Source organism: Neomonachus schauinslandi, chromosome 3 (genome assembly GCF_002201575.2).
Source record: "Neomonachus schauinslandi chromosome 3, ASM220157v2, whole genome shotgun sequence".
NCBI classification, from domain to species: Eukaryota; Metazoa; Chordata; class Mammalia; order Carnivora; family Phocidae; genus Neomonachus; species Neomonachus schauinslandi.
This window is the reverse complement of record NC_058405.1, coordinates 174,387,443-174,406,012: the sequence shown is the minus strand read 5'-3', so window position 1 is coordinate 174,406,012 and position 18,570 is coordinate 174,387,443. Positions and strand designations below refer to the sequence as shown.

Genomic DNA, 18,570 nt, shown 5'->3' with positions numbered 1-18,570 from the left:
CAGATTCAGTTAAGACTATGAGAGTTTCGTCAGCGGTCCGGCTAGAAGGCCATCCTACAGGGGTGACTGCTCCTGAAACCCACCTGCCACGCCACCAGACTCCGCTTGCCCCCGTGACCTGGGAGCCAGACCCTGCTAATCAGAGACTGTGAAGGGAGTAAGCAGAAGCCGAGACTCCCTCTGTGTTGCGGGGACATGAAATCACAGCTCCTGCCCTGGATTGTGTCCTTCGATGGATGGACATAGACAACAGCAACTGATTATCTGGGCTCCTTCCCCGGGGCCACAGGAAATTTGCAAAGCTCACAAGACCTCTCACCTCACAGAGCGCTAAGAACTAACATCCATGAGAGAGAGAGAAGTCCAGAAGGTTGGACAGGTGGTGATGTGAGGTCAGAATACGAAGGCTCAGGGCTGCTGGCTGCTGGGTATATGAAGGAAGTGAAGCCCCTAAGACTAGGATGGCAGGAAGTGGGTTTATCGTGTATGGCCTCTCCCTGCCTGTCTACTGAGGAAGACTGAAGATTTCTCAGTGTCCTCAGGACAGGGTGTGGGGTGCCGGGACTGAGGGTGAGATCTGAGGAGATAAGGACCTTTGGAGGGACCTCCTCAATTACAGGCAAAGGACTTCAGGCCCAAATGTGTTCAGCGCGGTTTCTCCTCTAGAGCTGTGACTTCATCACCGTACCAAGGTCGAAAACAAACCACACACAGCTCTCTGAAGTTAGAAACCAAACCCTGCTTTATAAGGCTGAGTGGCCATCAGTGGCTTCTCTGTGAAGATATGAGGTACCAGCCAGTGAACCTTCCTCACCTTCTCCCCATTCCCACATTCCCACCACCCCTCCAGATACCCATCTCTGCAATTCAACCACTTCAAAAAAAAAAAAAAAAAAACTTTGAGGAAGGGGCTGGGGCTCAGGCTGGCTGGCCAGCCAGCCGGCCGGCCAGTTCCCATGAGGTAGCTAACACTGGTGCTCCTAGGCAGGGGCGAGTGGAGGGAGGCCAGTCATGGGCTCACAGCAGCCAGGAGTGAGTCACCGGTTGACTGGGAGGTGGGGGAAGCAGACAGTCTCGAAGTCTGCCCAGAGTACTTCATCAGAGGTAACATCTGGGTGGAGACGCTGGGCTCTTTGCTGGTGTCCTCACTGTCCCTGGAAGAACTGGGTTTCTCGGGGAGAGGAGAAAGGCCAGCTTGGGTCTTCTTGGGCTTCGGGATGGTCCCATCTTCAGAGAGTGGTATGCTTCCCTCGGAGAAGCTGTGTTTTCTGAAGGAAACGGGGGGAAAGAAATGGCTGAGACGGCCGTGTAGCTGGGACTTCAGCCTATGATCTGCCTTCAGAGTCTGGAGCAGGCATTCACGACCTTGCAAGGCTACACACCATAGTTATACGGAGAGAGAGAGAGAACGATAAAATACATCTTCTTTATCTGAAGGCTGGAGAGCTTGGTGCAAATGGGAACGTGTGAGAGGAGACCTCAAGGAGCCCATGGGCAGTGGGCACAGCTGAGAGACCTAACCCTGCACTCCGGCTTGACTGTGCCAGGCAGATGGGGAGCCACCAGGCAGAGGAGACGGGTGGCCACATAGTCCACGCCCCCACACCCCCAAATGGAGAACGCTGATCTCATCATAATGTGGGAAGAGACGAAGAAGAAAACTCCCTGAACTCGCACCCAACACCCTTCCCTTGCCCAGACAGCACTCACCCCAGCTTGCCAGTCTCTGATTTGGAGAGAGCACTGAGGGCCACATCGCCCTTTGGGACGGTCAGAAGTGATGTTGGGAGAGACCACTAAAAACAAAGGAAGCAGTGAGGCCAAAAGGGCTAGGCAGAAGTCAGGTGGGAGTCTTTAGGCTCCTGGGACTCTCTCCCGGCTCTACCTCTGAGTGATCATGGGGCTCTCCTCTTCCCTATCCTTCAGGCATGGGCCCATCTGGGACAAAAATCTGTTTTCTCCAGATTCAGACAAGAAGTTGAGGCTACAGGGGCGCCTGGGTGGCTCAGTCATTGAGCGTCTGCCTTCGGCTCAGGTCATGATCCCAGGGTCCTGGGATCGAGCCCCGCATCGGGCTCCCCGCTCCGCGGGAAGCCAGCTTCTCCCTCTCCCCCTCCCCCTGCTTGTGTTCCCTCTCTCGCTGTGTCTCTCTCTGTCAAATAAATAAATAAAATCTTTAAAAAAAAAAAAAAGTTGAGGCTACAAAGCACTCTTTGACCCTTGAAAGAAAGGCAGCCAGGGAATCCTGGAGGCCACTATTCCAGTGAAAGGGAAGGGTCAGGAGACACAGAAGCAGGGCCTAGGGGAGAAGTGAGAGGGCCTGAACCTACATCCAATCCATGCTGCGCTCTTAAGGTGGAGGACTGAGGGTGCTGACTAGAGTTGCCCCCCTCCCCTGCAATGGCGTCACTCACCATTGGAGCAGAATCAGAGATGGCTCCTGTGTGGAACCCTTTGTAGCACCAACTCCGAAGCAGATCTACTCCTAGGACAAGATTAGCAGGGGTGGGACTTAAGAGGATGGAATCAACTGGTCAATTCTCCTTGTCAGGGAGGCCCATTTCTTGGTCTACTAGGATTTAATCACTCATTAAACATGGCCTCCTGTGGACAAGGAGGACACATCACCTTTGAGCTTGTTGCCATGGTACTTCTGTTCCCATTGGGTGGTGAGAATGTTGAAATATCGTGGCTGCTCAAAAAAGCGGAGATAGCGAGAGGAGATTCGAGAAGGAAAAATTCGTTCAAATTGACCACGGCGAGAAAACTCATCCTCCATCTCAACCAGAATCCGAACGTCATCTGGCGTCAGGACATCCAGCACAGATGCATAGAAGTCCTAAGGCCCAAGGAATGGAGAGGAAGAGAGTGTGACAAGAGGGTGTGAGCTGGAGGCAGAGGATCAAAAAGCTGGGGGACGGTGAGCACAGCTCTGAGGTCCTAGGGCTCCAGGACTCCCAAGGGAACACCAAGGCTGACTAGTGGGTCAGCTCAGGACCTTGTCTGTTCCCAAGCCTACTGAGCTTTGCTGTCTGGAGAAGATACTCTTGGTCTGGGCGGGGGAGCCCCTGGAGCACAGAGGTTTTAAGAGGTTGGCTGGATGGAGTCAAGACCAGAATCTAGCAACTGAGATCTGGCAGCCGCCTTCGGTCTGCTACTCTCATCTGCTCCAAGAAGACATCAAGCCTCCCCGGGGCTCACTGCGCCTCAAGAAAGAAACCCAAAGGGTCTACGGCTCTGACAACAGGGGATGGCTAGCACAGCATTTGGCTAAGAGCTGTGGTTGACCTTGTGATAAAGGCCATCAACTTTCCCCTGGAACCACACATATGCCAGCAGATCCCTGCACACCAAGGGACCCCGGAGCTGGGTTAGAGAGAGGGAAAACTGCTTGCCTTGGGCTCCTAAATGTTTCACCAGGGAAACCTTCTGTTGGCACTTGGGGGTGGAGGGTAATCTCCTACCTGATCAGGAATTTTCTGGGTCAGATAATAGGCTTTCTTCATCTTCTGTGCAGTGAAATGCTCTGGGGCCATTCGACATTTATCCCTGAGGGAGCTGGGCAGGCTAACACAGGGGATGGAAAAAAAGCAAAGTGTAAGGTCAGCAGCTTCACATCCTGAGGACATGTGGAGAGGGGGTCCATCTCAGGACCCTTAGCTTAGCTGGAGGAGGAAGACAACTCTTGGTTGGGGTCAGGGGACTCACTGGGGCACCAAGGTTAAGTGGTTTGTTGGAGGGAGTCACCCCCTTCTCAAGAGAAGACAAAGAAGTTTGAACAGATATTTGTTACTCAAGTAGATGAGACTGCAGTGTACTCTACTCAAGTAGCCTGTCTGAGCATCAAAGATCAAATACCACGGAATAACTAGAAGAGTACAAGGCACGCTCTCTGGGTTGCATGTCAGTGGTAAAAAAAGAGGACTCTGGAATAATCGCTGTGTAGGTCAATTTAGTTGAATTTGGTGGACACCTCCTAAATACCCAGCTCAGCACTGGCTGCGCGACCCTGGGCACACTACAGGACTCCCTGCCCAGTTTCCTCATCCACATCACTACAACTACTGCTGACAGACACGAAGATGGCCTCCACAGAGCTCACAGGATGGCAGGGGTCAAGTGACAGCCACAGCACAGAGCCACACCGGAGTCTACAAGGCATGGTGGGGAAAGCAAGTGGTGTTCCCAGAAAATCAGGATTGGAATCCCAGCTCTACCACTTTGTAGCTGAATAACCATGGGTGTGCTGCCTAATCCCAGTGATTTCGTCTCCTCATCTGTCAACTGAGGATACTAATACCAACCTTATGGGGTTGTGGTGGAGATAAGTTACAGGTTTCTCCTTACACACAGCAGGTCCCAACTAAATATTAGCTCCCTTCCCTCAAGAGTGCTTCCAAGAGGTTCGGGGCTGTGGTGGAGAGAGCCCACGTGGAGCTGGCTTCATGAAGATGATGCCCTCAGCTAGGCTCCCATGGGTGGGTGAAGTCCCAACAGGGAGGTCTGACTGAGGGCAATGTCAGGAGGAAGCAACCCCATGAGCAGAGGAGGGGACACTATGGAGGGACAGTGAGAAGCCACACACATTTCAGAGAGGAGACTCGATTCGCTGATCCTTCCAACTCTGAGGTTCTAGGAGTGACTGTTTTGTCAGAGCACAGGAGCCAGGAAGAGGAGTAGAGGGAGGGGCGCCTGGGGAAAGGAGGCTGGGGCCCCAAATGTCCCTGCGAGGAGTTAAAAGCTGATTCCCCAGGCCCTGTGGAGATTCCTGAGCTGGGAACAATATAACCAGCCATGCTTTTAAGGGGCACTGATGTGGGAAGAGGTGTGCGGGAAGACTATGGGAGCAGACTGTGCAGCACGGGAGACCCAGCAGGAGGGGGTGCCCGGGCACCCTTCCTTCCCACAGTCCCCATGGGGCTGCTCATGCTGCCGGCCGACCTGGCGCTGGAGCTGCCGGAGCTGCTGGAGCTGGACATGACATCCTCTGCGTTGGGCAGAACAAAGCCTGCCAGATTCAGAAGGTCCCGGATCATCTGGCCTTTGATGCTGATGTCCAGTGGAGAGTTGGAGTGGAGGCTTCGGAGAAAGGGTACAAGGAGTAGTAAAGCGGTTTCCGGCTATGCGCCCGAGTCAGTGCTAGCCCTGTGTGTACCCTGCCTTCCCGACTCCTGAGCACCACCGTGGGGGACTTCTTGCCCCCCCAGAGAGTGAATAACCTCACTAGGGTTGGTTCCTGACTACGACCTTTGTTTGCCAGGGGAAAAGCATGCGGTAGGGATCAAGCTGGAAAGAGCAACTTTTTTTTTTTTTTTAAGATTTTATTTATTTATTTGACAGAGAGAGACACAGCGAGAGAGGGAACACAAGCAGGGGGAGTGGGAGAGGGAGAAACAGGCTTCCCGCCGAGCAGGGAGCCCGATGTGGGGCTCGATCCCAGGACCCTGGGATCATGACCTGAGCCGAAGGCAGACGCTCAACGACTGAGCCACTCAGGCGCCCCTGGAAAGAGCAACTTTTAACAATCTCTCTCCATCCTCAAAAGAAGCTTGAGATCATGGCCAAGAATGAGCGAAGGAGCGAAAAACAGATCACGAAAGGAAAACACAAATTCTAGCGCAGGAAAGGTCTTCCCAAAGTCAGCGAGGCCAGAGTGGAAAGAGGACCGTGAGGATACAGGCAGGGTTGTACTCTGAGCGCCCTGAGAACTGCACCTACCTCGGGGAGATGTTGACCTCCAGGACCCAGGGCTTGAGGTTCTCATCCAGCATGATGTCAAAACCGAAGAGCTCGTGGCAGCTGTACGGCCGCCGCACGTACATCTTCAGCAGGCTGGTCACATAGGGTTCGGACCTGGTCACGGGGAAGGCCAAGTCTTCAGCCCGGCTCCTCCCGGAGAGCCCTACCTACACTGCCCAGAGATGGGAGCACAGGAGCACCCCAGGAAAAGCAGCTCCCAAGAGATGCCTCCGATCTGGAGCCAGCTTCTGGAGAGGAAGTTCAGTAAAAGAGCAGAATTCCATCCACTCCTTCCTATTCCCTGTCCTCAGAAACTGACACACAGCGTGGTCGGCGTCTGGGGCGCAGCCGTGTGGAGGCCCATGAGCCAAGGGGTGCAGTGGCAGGCCCCACACCCAGGGTGGTAGTGTGACTCACGAGATGATGGTTTTGACAACAACATCCTTTATCTTCTCCCAGATGGCATCACTATTGACTCCCTTCTGGCTCAGGTAGTTCCATAAAGCCTTCAGTGCCCTGCAAAGCAGGGGGGAGGGGGAGGGAGTGTCTGGGGTTATATTCTATGAATGGGTGATGAAGAAAAGAGAAAAGAAAAGGGAGTAAGAGGTCCAAAGGCGTTCTCTCCATGTCTCTTCTTTTGAGGTTTTCAACTAAGAAAGAGAGGAGCTTGGATGGAAACAGACCAATTCTGAATTGCCCAGTGTTTACATAACCTTTGGGTTTTACATCAATCCTCCACTGACCCATGCCCCTGAACCTCCCCAAAGCCCAGAACCCTATGTTCCCCTAGGCCTCCGCCTGACGGGGACGCCGCCTGGGTACCATTTGTGGCCCTGGCAGGCCGTTTCATCGGCATTGGCCTGGTACTCGGCATTCTTTTTATTGACACTGTAGTTGGTCAGGTGCATGAACTTGTTGCCAAGGCTCTTCATGGAAGGGGAATACCTGGAAGTGAGGAGAAAGGCAGAGGTAAGACAGGGAGACGGCAGGTGGACATTTCCCCAAATCCCGAGGCAGTAAAGGACAGACAGATCTTTTCAGGTGCACAAGAGTCTGATAAGTATGTCTATTGGTAAGGTTTCTGGAATACCACAGCTCCATTATCATGAGCCGCTCACAAAACTCAGGAAACCAGTTTACTTCTGTTTACTCGTTCCTTATAAAAGGAGACAACAAAGGATACAGATGAACAGCCAGGTGGAAGAGAAGCGTAGGGCAAGGTATGTGGGACTCATCTCCTTCATCCCACCTCAGTCCTGCAGAAAGACCCACCCCACATTCAGTGAGGTCGAGAACCTTCTCATTTCCTCTTCCCCATGTGACAATGCGATTTATAGTAAGAAACTTACGTGTGTGTCTCTGCCCCTGGTTCCTGGCACAGAGCTCCTAAATCCCATATAAATTCCTCAGTGATAAGAGCACTATAAGAGCATCTTTTGACTAATATTTGGTCTTTGACCCCAGCTCCTGAAACCCTTGTAATTTCCTGGTGATAGGAGTGTCTTGTGTTCTAATGAGGTGACTTTGGGTGGGCTCCTGGATAGGGTCTGATCACTAGACAGACCAAGCCATGGTTAGAAGCTTGGAACTTTTGGCCCCGCCCCCCTCTTAAGAGGGAGAAGGGCTAAAAACAGAATTAATGATCAATCATGCCTATGTGATGAAGCCTCCATAAAACCCCAAAAGTACAGGGTGCGTGTTCTGGGTGGGTGAGCCTGTGGCAGGTGCTTGGAGAGTGGTGCCCAGAGAGGGCAGGGGAGCTCTGTGCCCCTTGTCATACACGCTGTCCTGTGCCTTAGCTCCTCTGACACCCCACCTTGTCTCTTCTATCTGGATGATAGCCTGTAACTGAACTTTACCATCTCCTTTTATGATGAGCTGCTCTGGCAAATTAATGGAAGCTGAGAAGGGGGTCCCAGGAACCTCTGACTTCTAGCTGACCAATGAGAAGCACAGGGGGCACCTGGGTTGGTGACAGGCGTCTGAAGCAGGAGGAAGGGGCAACCTCGTGAGATGGAGCCCCAAGCTGGGAGCTCGGACCCTGGCGGGTGAGGGCGGGGGGGGGCGCGTTGCCAGTGTCAGAAGGGGAGTTAAAATGCAGGATACCCAGCTGGTGTTGCAGAGAACTGCTTCCTGTGGAGAAAAGCCCCACGCATTTGGTGACCAGAAGTGGCGGAAGTGAAGTGTTCTTTGTAATAGGAGACACACAAGAGGAAAGGAAGATTGGGTTTTCCAGATATACCCCTCCTTCTCCTTTGCCAACAAAAACTACCACAACGTGTTGTTTTTCTGCTTGGCATCCTCCAGTTTCCCTCGTTCTCAGGAAAACAAATCCCCAGAGCTGTCAGGGTGAGGCCTCAGCAACCACGTACTTGCAACTGGCAAAGCGGACGAGTCCATCTGAAAAGAGGTAAATCCGCAGAGGATCGTAGGAGGTGACGTAAACATAGATTCGCAGATCGAACTTGCTGCCGCTGATGAGGTAGGGTTTGTGTAGATACCTAAATAGGGAAGGGCCAGCTTTAGGGACAGGACCGACGAGACAGGGCTCGGTGGGTAAAACAGCAAAAGCCAGTCAACAGTCCCCAAGGCAAAGACCTTAAAACCGTTGGCTGACGGAGGTCGATGGCTGGGAGGACAAAGGGCAGAAGAACACTCACTATAACAAGGGAACCTCCAGGCTGAGGAGATGGGAGAATGAGGAGTGGGATGTGAGCTGGAGACGGGCTCACCTCTGTACCAGGAGGGGCCTTCGCTTGGGGAGCTGACTCCACTTGTGAATGACCTGGATGCCAATGCCTCGGGCTGACGCTGGCTAGAAGTCAAGTGGAAGGAGATGAGCTTTGCTGCCGGCCCAGTACGCCGTCATCCGCACTCTCAGACCACAGCCCGCCGCCCGCCGCCCACTGCGATCCACCCACTGGTTTAACAATCCACTTCTGCCGGCTGCTGCTGTCCCAGGCTTTGCGCAGGAGCTTGGCGTCCTGCGGCAGGATGAAGGACTGGGGGAAGAAGCTGAACTCCTTCTTGCCAAAGCGGCTCTGCATGCGAGACAGGTTCCGCCATAGTCGGTCCTTTCGCCCAATCTGGAAGGAACCTGGGAAGTGGTTTAGCTACAGAAGGGACAAAGGGTGAGAGCATGGAGAGGGCCCAGGTGAGGCCAGGAGGAAGACAGCAAGGCTCACTGGTGCCCCTCCAACTTCCTTAGCGACGCTCTGAGCTCTTGATCCATCTTTACAATCACCATCTGATGGTAAGTACTCCCTTGCTGAGCACTCACCAAAAGATGATTAAAACACAAACAAAAAAACACCAAAATGTAGTGCCCCCGAGGCGTTGATAGCTCATGAATAGCCAGAGAACCATGATTAAGTCAGACATGATATTCCCCTTAAGTGTCTTTTGCCGTGACAGTCTGTAGGGCAAAGACAGGAAAGCACCTGGCCTTCGTGAGGTCTGGGGGCAAGGGACTCCTTTGTCGCAACATGAGACCAGGGTCCTCTTTGTGCATATCCAGCTTGGAGGACCAGAGGCAATGCACAGTGGTCACAGGAGAGATATGAGTCATGGGAACACGTGCCACATCTCATGACACACCAGAGGAGAAAGTGTCTTTGGGAGGCGGCAGCTGCGCCACTAGACGTACGTGACCCGCCAGGGCCCCGCTGCCCCCTCCTCCGGGACCGCCTCTGCTCCTCTGTGCACATTCCTGGCTTCTCCGCGGTCATCCTCCTCTTGCCCCCCTGCCCACACCAACCTCCTCCTGCCTGGTCCGAAGTCCAGGGGAAGGGCTCGCCAGAAAGGACCCCTACCTTCTGATGCTCCCGAATGGATCGGAAACTAGGAGACTTCATGTGGTGACCCCAGCAGCCCAGCCAGTCATCATTTCCTACAGAAGGCACATCAGGGAGTCAGTCCTGCTAGCAGCTCAGTCCTTGGGACAGAGAGGCTCAGAGGCCCCAGAAATACCACCGGGCCTGGGCACAGCTCCCAGACCCAGTTTTCTAAGAGTCGCCATGGAGCTGTCCTACATGAGACCCTGGGGTCAGGAAGAGAACAACGGCTCTCTGTCTTCTAACTCTGAGGACCAGGCTCCAGCCCAGATGGACTTCAGAGCCATGTCTTCCTAGGAGGTGGAAACTCCAGGTTAGGGTCCCCGCAGAGCAGGAGGGACCTAGGGCCCTCCTCCTGCCCAGAGCCCATCTGTCGGGGCAGAGGACAGGCTCGCAGTAAGGCAGGTGACTCACTCTTGCTGATTTTGAAGTGGGACCGTCCAATGGTCTGCTTGACAATGTTGGGGGTCACTGTGCTCATCTTCCACCGGAGCAGCTTCCTCTGCTCCCAGGGAAGTTTCTCCACTGGGGAAAGGGGATGGGGGGTGGAGAAGAGCAGGAGAGTCAGCGTTAGAAGGGGAAAGGCGGCACAGGTGCTCAACCTCCACGAGGGAGACAAGTCACTAAGGAGTGTTCTAGGCCAGAGTTTCAAAGGAGCACCCTTGGTGGGAAAAATGGCGGGTTGAGGAACACGGACAGGAGGGAGGTTGGAAGGGAGAAGAAACGAGGTTAGGTTATGGGGCTGACAAGGGTCAGCTCAGGGACAAACACGGAAAAGTTCCCCATATCAGACTGGGGAACTGGGCGGGGAACGAAGCACCAGAAAGGCCATTCTGGAAAGCCCCTTGCACCCTACTGCCACCTCCTCCCAACTTCGCTAGCAACCTTCTCCTGGGGGCATTTCTGGGCTTAGACACTTGGCCGGGTTTACCTCTCTCATCCCGGGTGCCAAAATAGATGGTAGGGGGCACGTTGGGAAAGAGGCTGTAGATGAGGGCTGGCCGGACAATTTTCTCAGTGGAGAGGGGTTTGGTCAGAATCTCCGCACAGCTCCTAGGATGCAAAACAGACGTGTGGTAGAGAAAGGGGAGGCCATAGCCCTGAAGTGCTGTTACTCCGTCATTTCTTTCAGGGTGCGGTCTTCTACATTGTGATTCTACAAAGACAAGTACTCAGTCATTATTTTGCAAACAGGAATCCATCCTGTGCCAGGACCATCACCGTTACATGTCACCTAAAGACCAGACTTTCCAATACTTCCTTCTGTGATACAGCTCCAAAATTTCCGGTGACAAGCCACAGGCAGGGGAAGCCCCTGGAGAGAGTGGTTCTGAGAGCAGGTATGCGACACTTGAACAAAGTGGAGTAAATGAGGAGCAAAAACAATTGATATGGACAATGAAAAATAAGGAAGAGCAGAAAAGACCTAAGAAGACGTATACAGAGTTTTAAAAAGCAAAAGGAAAAAAAAAGCAACAGAAAGGAAAGAAATAAGGATACTTCTAACTCATTTTATATTTAGGCTAATCTGAAGATATGCAGATGATGAAGGCTCTTCTCCATTTTGGAAATGACCCGGGACATCAGGTTTTTATGTAACAGTGTGGTAACACAGGACTGGGAATCTGGGGCAGATGGCTCAGCCAAGGCGATCTCAAAGGCTCTCTAAAAACTGAACACTTCAACTATGTACCAGGTACAAGCGGACAGACCCAGACCATGTCTTTAAATAGCACTGGGAAAGAAGAAAACAGTTATTACTCTCTCTACTGAGCTGACATGACCCACAAAGATTACTATTTAAGATTAATCTTTAGCTTATAAAGAGCCGTTCGACCTGTTATTTTCCAGGACAACATAAAAAGGCACCAGTATGGAAAACATTTCAGTGTTTAAACTCTTAAAGATTTTTAAAGAGTGTTACTGGTTCAAGTTAAATACTAATTCTCAGTTAAATAATTCCAACTCTTAATTCCTCATCCAAAATATTTTATTTCGAAGGCTTTTAATTTACAGAGTATTAGAATTTAAGATTGCTGAAAATCAAGGAGTTAAGATTTAGAAACAAAGACAAGATAGGAATGTAACATGGTATGGCCATTAAAAATTAAACATGTGGGGTGTCTGGGTGGCTCAGTCGGTCAACTAGGTCATGATCTCAGGGTTGTGAGATCCAGCCCCGCATCGGGCTCCACACTCAGCTCGGAGTCAGCTTGAGATTCTTTTCCCCTCCTTTTCCGCCCCTCTTTGCTCCTCCTCCTGCTAGTGCTCACTCTCTCAAATAAATAAATAAATAAAATTAAAAAAAAAAAGAACAAAAAGACTAAATATGCAACTACCACACGACCCAGCAACTGCACTCCTGGACATGGATTTCAGAGGGATGAAGACTTATGTTCACACAAAAATATGTACATGAGGGTCGCCTGGTTGGCTCCATTGGTAGAGCCTGTGACTCTTAATCTCGGGGTTGTGAGTTCAAGCCCCACACTGGGTGTAGAGATTACTTAAAAAAAATAAAAAATTAAAAAAAAATATGTATATGATGGTTTACAGCAGCTTTATTTGTAATAGCCCAAACTGGAAGTAACCCAAATATCCTTCAACAAGCAAATGTACTGTGGTACATACATCCACACCACACAACATTGCTCAGCAATAAAAAGGAATGAAAAACCTCAATGCACGCAACAACCTACATAAATCTGCAGCAAATACGCCAAGTAAAAAAAAGCTCATTCCAAAAAGTTACATACGGCAATCATTCTATTTGTATAATATTCCTGAAATGACTAAATTATAGACCAGATTAGTGGTTGCCAAGCATTAAGGAGGGGCTAGTCATAGGAGGGAAGTAGGTGTGGCTATTAGGACAACAGGAGGATTCCTGCAGTGATGTACATATTTGTATCTTGACTAATATTACTCTCTTGGTTATACTACATCACCCTAGTTTTGTCAGATGTCACCACTGGGGGAAACTGAGTAAAGAGTTGAGGGGATCTCTGTATTATTTCTTACAACTGCATGTGAATCTGTAATTGTCTCAAAATCAAAAGTTTAATTTAAAAAAAAAAAAGGGCAGAAAATCTTTGTTAGCTGCCTCTCAAGAGTACTGGACTGATCATCCTCAAGAGGCCTGGCTTCTGGTCTAGAAGCTGGAAACTATGGCCCCACAATAGTTAACTTCTCTGGTCCTCAATACTCATATCTGAAAAAAGAGTCTGGACTTAATGACCTCCAGCTCTAAAATTAAGTGATTCTTTGAGAAAAAGAATATGCAACAGGAAAGACAATAAACTTGCTAGGTAGAGAAACAGAGACAGTGTTTTCAATGACCTTTCTAAAATTGTCAACTTTTCTATAATAAAATATATGCATCTCTCACAATTCAGAGAAAATGATTTTAACAATCCAAAAGTATTTCTGATTTTAGTCATCCTTAAAATGCAAAGTGGTTTGGAACTCATCAACCTCCATTTGTTTGAAAATCCATTTAAGCCTGTATAGACAAGGACAGTACATCTTGTAGGAGTTAAATTAACCAAAAAACAAATTATAAGTAAACACCGTTGGTGAATTTTATCTTATAAATCAGAAAAGTTAAGTAAAGGGCCATGCAGCTGTCTCCAAAGAGGCCTGAAAGACAAACCTAGAGCACCCTTAAGCATGGAAAACATGAGACTCCAAGTCAATCACGTAATAAGTATCCTTCTCTTATGGAGAGTAGAGGTCCTCAGGCAACATCCAGATGTACCTTTGTTTTTCTGGAAGAAGGACAGGTTAGGCTCAAAGTAACAGAACTGAGGCACCAGACTCAAGGTACCTAAGACAGGATTTCTATCGCCCTTCACAGAAAGTCCTAGTTCTGTCTCTCCACTTTGCAAACAGCTCCCCCCCCCTTGCTGGCTTGGAGCTTTGACACTGATGCAGTCACCTCCACCATCACACGCACAGAGCTGCGTGGACAAGGCCACATTAACCAAAGCATGGAAGGCTCCTGGTCGCCTTGGCTTCATCTGAGGCACAGCGGATGCAGAGAAAAGCAAGCTGAGTGCGGGTGCTACGTATGACAGGTATGGGTTAGCCTTGACACAGGTGGCTTTTCATTAAAATGAAGAGACATTTTGCATGAAAAACAGAACAAAACTCACCAATTGTCAATACTTGTACTTTGGGGGTTTTTGTTTTTTTTTTTACATTTTCAGTAGAAGTTATTTTTAAAAAGAAAAAAACTTTAATGTTTAGTACTTTGGGGAGGGGAGTTCTTTGTAATATTTAATAGACCAATATAATGAGGCAAGGTGGGAAGCGGTGAGGGGAACAAGATTATGTTGAAGCGTGTTAACTTTCTACCCGAAAGATGGCATATATGATCCTTTAGCCAGTCCTAAGGATCTTTAGCACAATGACACGCCCTCATTTATGTAACTTCCTCACAGTCCTGCATTCCTTCCTCTCCCCTGACTCCCCATCTCAGTTATGCAGCATCCTCCAACAACCTGTTTTGTAAAGGAAGGGCCTACATGAAGAGACTTCCATTGGTCCTTGTTTGAAAACTAAAGTCCCAAATGTAAAAATCTGGTAAAAATGAGTTATGGTTAACAGGGCCATTAATGACTTTATAATCTTTTTTTTTTTTTTTTAAGATTTATTTATTTGAGAGAGAGTGCAAGTGAGCAAGCGGGGGGTGGGGCGACGGTAAGGGAGAGAATCTTCAAGCAGACTCCCCACTGAGTGCGGAGATCATGATCTGAGCTGAAACCAAGAGTCAGCAGCTGGACCGACTGAGCCACCCAAGCGCCCCTCTCTTTATAGTCTTAAAGAGAGAGCAAATGAGCCTGTACCAACGATCAACACAACACTCACCGAGAGATCACTGCTACTGACTCGCTGGTGGAGACAGCACTGAATGAGGAACACTCTGAGTCTCCTGGAGGGGAAAGAGCAGAGACGTTCCACTAAGAGAGGCTGCTACAAAACCCACCAAGCCTAGGCATCTCTCCCTTGGGCATCTTGGCTCAGCCTTCCTGCGGAGCCACGAGCGCCCCCCTGCCGCCTTGCACTGCCTTCCGTGAGCTTGGCAGTAGCGCAGAGAAAAGAAGACTGGTGGACCGCAGGGCTAGTGAACCAATTTCCCAGAAGCCACTACCGCCCTTACCCCCACAAGGCAAATGATTATGGTAGGGGGTAAAGTGAGTCAAGGACCCAGTATACAACTGTCAGCCCCCTTCCCACGTGAGTGGTGACCACTTCCCAGTTGGAGGGGAGAGGGTCCCTTACTCACCCTCTTCCTCTTCGTTCTCATCATGGCTGCAGCAGTCCTCCAAACCATCTACTAGCTCTTCTTCTAGATCTTCAGCCTCACCCAGGTCTAGCTGGGGGTCTGCAGGTGAACTATAAGAAAGAATCATGCCCCAGCCCAGTCCGTAAGAGAGAGGTCACAGCTAGATTCTCATTCCTTCATCACCTCCCAGTGTTTGTCTCCTCCCCACTCACCAACCTGCCGTCTCTTGCCCGGATCTCACAACTCATTTTTCTTGCCCTCAGAGCTTAGGTCTAGCCGTAGTTCCTCAACCCCACAGCCCCTGTTGTGCAGAGAGGCACTCTGTCTCCCATCTTCTCTGAAGTCCCTCCACAGCACTTCAGTGCAAAATTCTGAATACAAAATACCATCAATGAATGTCTGGTAATTGACTTCACAGGTCCCTGGACCTCTGGGAATTCAGAACAAGGCCTTGGTGGACCAAGGTTCCAGAGAAGTAACAAGGCACAAGAGAAGGAGCCAGGTTTGTGTATGCCCTAACTCTGAAATGGCTCTGAAACAAGGAATGACAGAGAGCCTGATGTGGTTTGGAATTAAGTAGAAAAGTCACAGGCCCCAACGTTTGGTATTATTTCTTCCTGGTTATAACCTAAAGCAGGGTCGGCAAACTCCTTCTCTAAAGGACTAGATAGTAAATCTTTTCAGTTTTGCGGACCATTCAGTTTGGTGCAACTACTCACCCCTACCACTGTAACAGGAAAGTAGCCACAGACAGCAATAAACGAATGGGTGAGGTTGCGTTTCAATAAAACTTTATTCATAAAAGCAGGCAGTGGGTGAGATTTGGCCCACATGCTGGTCTATGTTTGCCAACCTCTGCCCTAAAGTGAAAACCAAAATTCCAGGGCAGCCAAAAAAATAAAACCACCTTCAGAGACATAGGGTCAGTGTCACCAAATTATGGTGTATACATTCTATTGCGTCTAAAGGAACCAAAAACTTTCTCTAACTTACCCGATATCCCTAGCAGGGCAGTCCAGTCCCCTGGCTTCCTTAGGCCCCTCCTTCCCAAGCTGGCCCAGATGGATGGAAGAAAGGCGGGTGGCTACGTCAGCTACACCAAGCAGCTGAGGGGGAGAAGGCAGAACGGGAGTTTTGTCTTCTCCAAGTGGTAGGGAGTCCATCGCAGATCCACAGGCAGGGCTATGGCTGAGAGCACTGGCATGGGAGGCAAGGAGGTGAATGCTGATGCGTTTGGTACAGAAGACTGTACTGTCCAACTCCAAGGTGTCCGAGGCGCTAGGGGGGATCCTACTGTTTGCTCCGGCATCCTCCTGCGGGAACTGCTGGCCTACCATGGGAGGTCTCCACTGCCGGGTCCTGTTGAGATCACACTGCAAGCCGGGGCTCAGGAAACAAGACTGTTCAAACTGGCAGCCTTGCCTTGGCTTCTTCTCAAAGCCTCTTGCAGTCAGCTTCCTCACGGCCTCGGTGAACCGAACCTCCTTAGTCAGAGCCTGAGGAACCAAGTCGCCATCCAGGCCACAAGGATGCGGCTCTGCTCTTGCGGCTAAGTTACTGCGGTTGTACTGGGAAGAGGCAACACTGGTGGTCAGAGTGTCGAAGGAGCGAGGTGCAGACAGGGTGCTAGGGGCCGGGGCGTCACCTGGGACAGTGCCGTTGCTCTGGGGCACCTTGTGCTCCACGGGCTGGAGTGCACAGTCTCCGGTGCCCCCCCGAATGATGCCAGGGGACGAGATGGACCTTGGGTGAGGGTACTGTATTCAGGCCCTCTGGGGCCTGCGATAAAGGCACTTTAGTGCTATTTGGCCGCAGGAAGGAGTTGTTATTCAGCATGGGCTTGTAGGAGGAGTGGGGGGAGGCGAGCGCAGACGGGATCTTCCCTGAGATGGCAGAGGCCAGGCTCTTCCCCGAAGAGTTTTCCCCAGCCGCGCCCAGTGAGAGGTACGGATCTGTGGAGGACGCCATGGGCTGGGCCATGGGGGAGACCGTGAAAGAAGGGGCCTTACTGGCAGTGAGTCTGACAGGGAGGCTCTTTGGAGGGAGAGAGAGAGGTCTCTTTTCCGGCAGGCTGGAGCGCAAGCAGAAGGACTCCAGCTGCTGGTAGGGTCTGTGCCCGTAGCCGGCGCGGCGGTGCAGCAGGGTGCCGCTGAACAGGTCTGGGAGGGAGTGCAGGGAACGGGAGCCGCTGCGGCCCGCAATGACAGCCGAGCGCCCTGAGCTACACAAAGCGCCGGGGCAAAAGAAATACGCTGGCTGGGTTGGGACACCCAAGAGGCCGGGGCCCAACCCCGCTGACAGTGTCCCCACGTGCTTCCGCTCCAGCTTCCAGATTGGCTTCACCTGCTGATGGGCCTGCGCGCAGCCTCTGCCCTCAGAGGGCTTTTCCGGCGGCCGCGCGGGCACCGAGCCGGAGGGGCCGCTCTGCTTGAAGCTGGTTCCCTGGCGGAGGCCAATACTGTAGTGCTCTGTTCCTGCGGAGGCCATGAGGGGCCCCCATCATGGCCGCGTGGCCTCGTGGCCCAACTCGGAACAGGTGCCACGCACCTCCAGTAGCCGCGGCGGCTGCATTCTCGAAGTCCGTCAGCCTGGAGGGAAGAGAAGCCGTTGGGAATGTTACTGTCCCGGGAGGACAGACCGCATGCTACGGCGGTCCTCGGTGAAGCAACAGAGCCCCACCTCTGTCCCCCCTCAGGGCAACCAGCCTTGGCTGTCACTTAGGAGCCCCAGAGAAGAACATTAGACTCCTCCAGTGTTTTCAGCAGTCTTCCAGCTGCCCTCACGCAATCAGAGCCAGCTTCATCAGGGACTGGGCCACCAAGGAGTCCACTCACAGGTTCCCACTCCCTCAGAGCTCTTTGCTCTCTCTCCAAAGAAAAATGCATCTCTGTCTCACCATCCGTGACTTCACTGAGCGACTTCCTTCTCTCTCCTAATAAGGCAAGTCCGGGGGTGACACAGAAACCAGCCAATATCTTCCTCCTCACCAACCAATTCTGAAAGGTCAGGGGTTACTTGAGAAACCTATTTTACATCTACTCATCCCTGACCAACTCTCAGAGGCCCCTGGTGTGGTCTGCTTTTCATGGCTAGGTGTGACAAGCTGAGATAGAAGCAGAGACTTCCCCTGCTGACCTCTGGAGTTCACTCAGAAGCTGAGACACTGACTTCACCTCTCCAAGCGTGTCGCCAGCTATAATAGACTTAAATCCCATCACACGTGTTGATGGGAAAAAGAAGAAACAAAACAGAACTGGATACCAACATTATTTTTACTTAAAGTGACCTTATTTCCAGCAGCCATGGTGGGACAGGAAGAGTTCAGGGAGTAGAATACAGGGGAAGAAGGAGGAGAGCTTGCTTCACCCTAAGCCCCAGGCATCAGTTTGGGCTGACCTCAGGGGGGAGGGCCTGTCTCAGACGTTCCCTCATTCGATGTTTCCTCTAAGGCAAAACCAGCCAGTAATTCTGAGTTCCAAACAGTCTGTTAAGCATGGTCACTTACTTTCTAAATCAAAGTCACAAAATAATCTCCAGTTTTCACAAATGACAGCATCCAGAGGGTTGGAAAAACAAGACCCTTCTATAAGAAGTCACTCATCTGGGATAATTCTGAATGGAATCCTGGCATCCATACCAAGGAAGTGTTTTTGTAGTGGCTACAGGGAAAGAATTAGCAGAGAATTTTTTTGTTCAAATTACTTTTAAAAC

The 18,570-nt window shown here is 51.0% G+C and overlaps 1 protein-coding gene across 1 annotated transcript; it reads right to left on the bottom strand.

Annotated features, from left to right (window-relative positions):
- Positions 1-731: 731 nt before the first annotated feature.
- On the bottom strand, positions 732-17,346 carry TTLL4 (tubulin tyrosine ligase like 4). Its single transcript, XM_021702892.2, is given in 19 exon segments — positions 732-1,268; positions 1,711-1,796; positions 2,415-2,485; positions 2,629-2,839; positions 3,465-3,567; positions 4,942-5,079; positions 5,719-5,853; positions 6,157-6,255; positions 6,562-6,684; positions 8,112-8,240; positions 8,472-8,554; positions 8,661-8,852; positions 9,552-9,628; positions 9,987-10,097; positions 10,504-10,625; positions 14,442-14,505; positions 14,860-14,969; positions 15,853-16,574; positions 16,576-17,346. Coding segments are annotated over 19 exon segments (3,606 nt in total). The 3' UTR covers positions 732-1,009.
- Between the last annotated feature and the right edge of the window lie 1,224 nt (positions 17,347-18,570).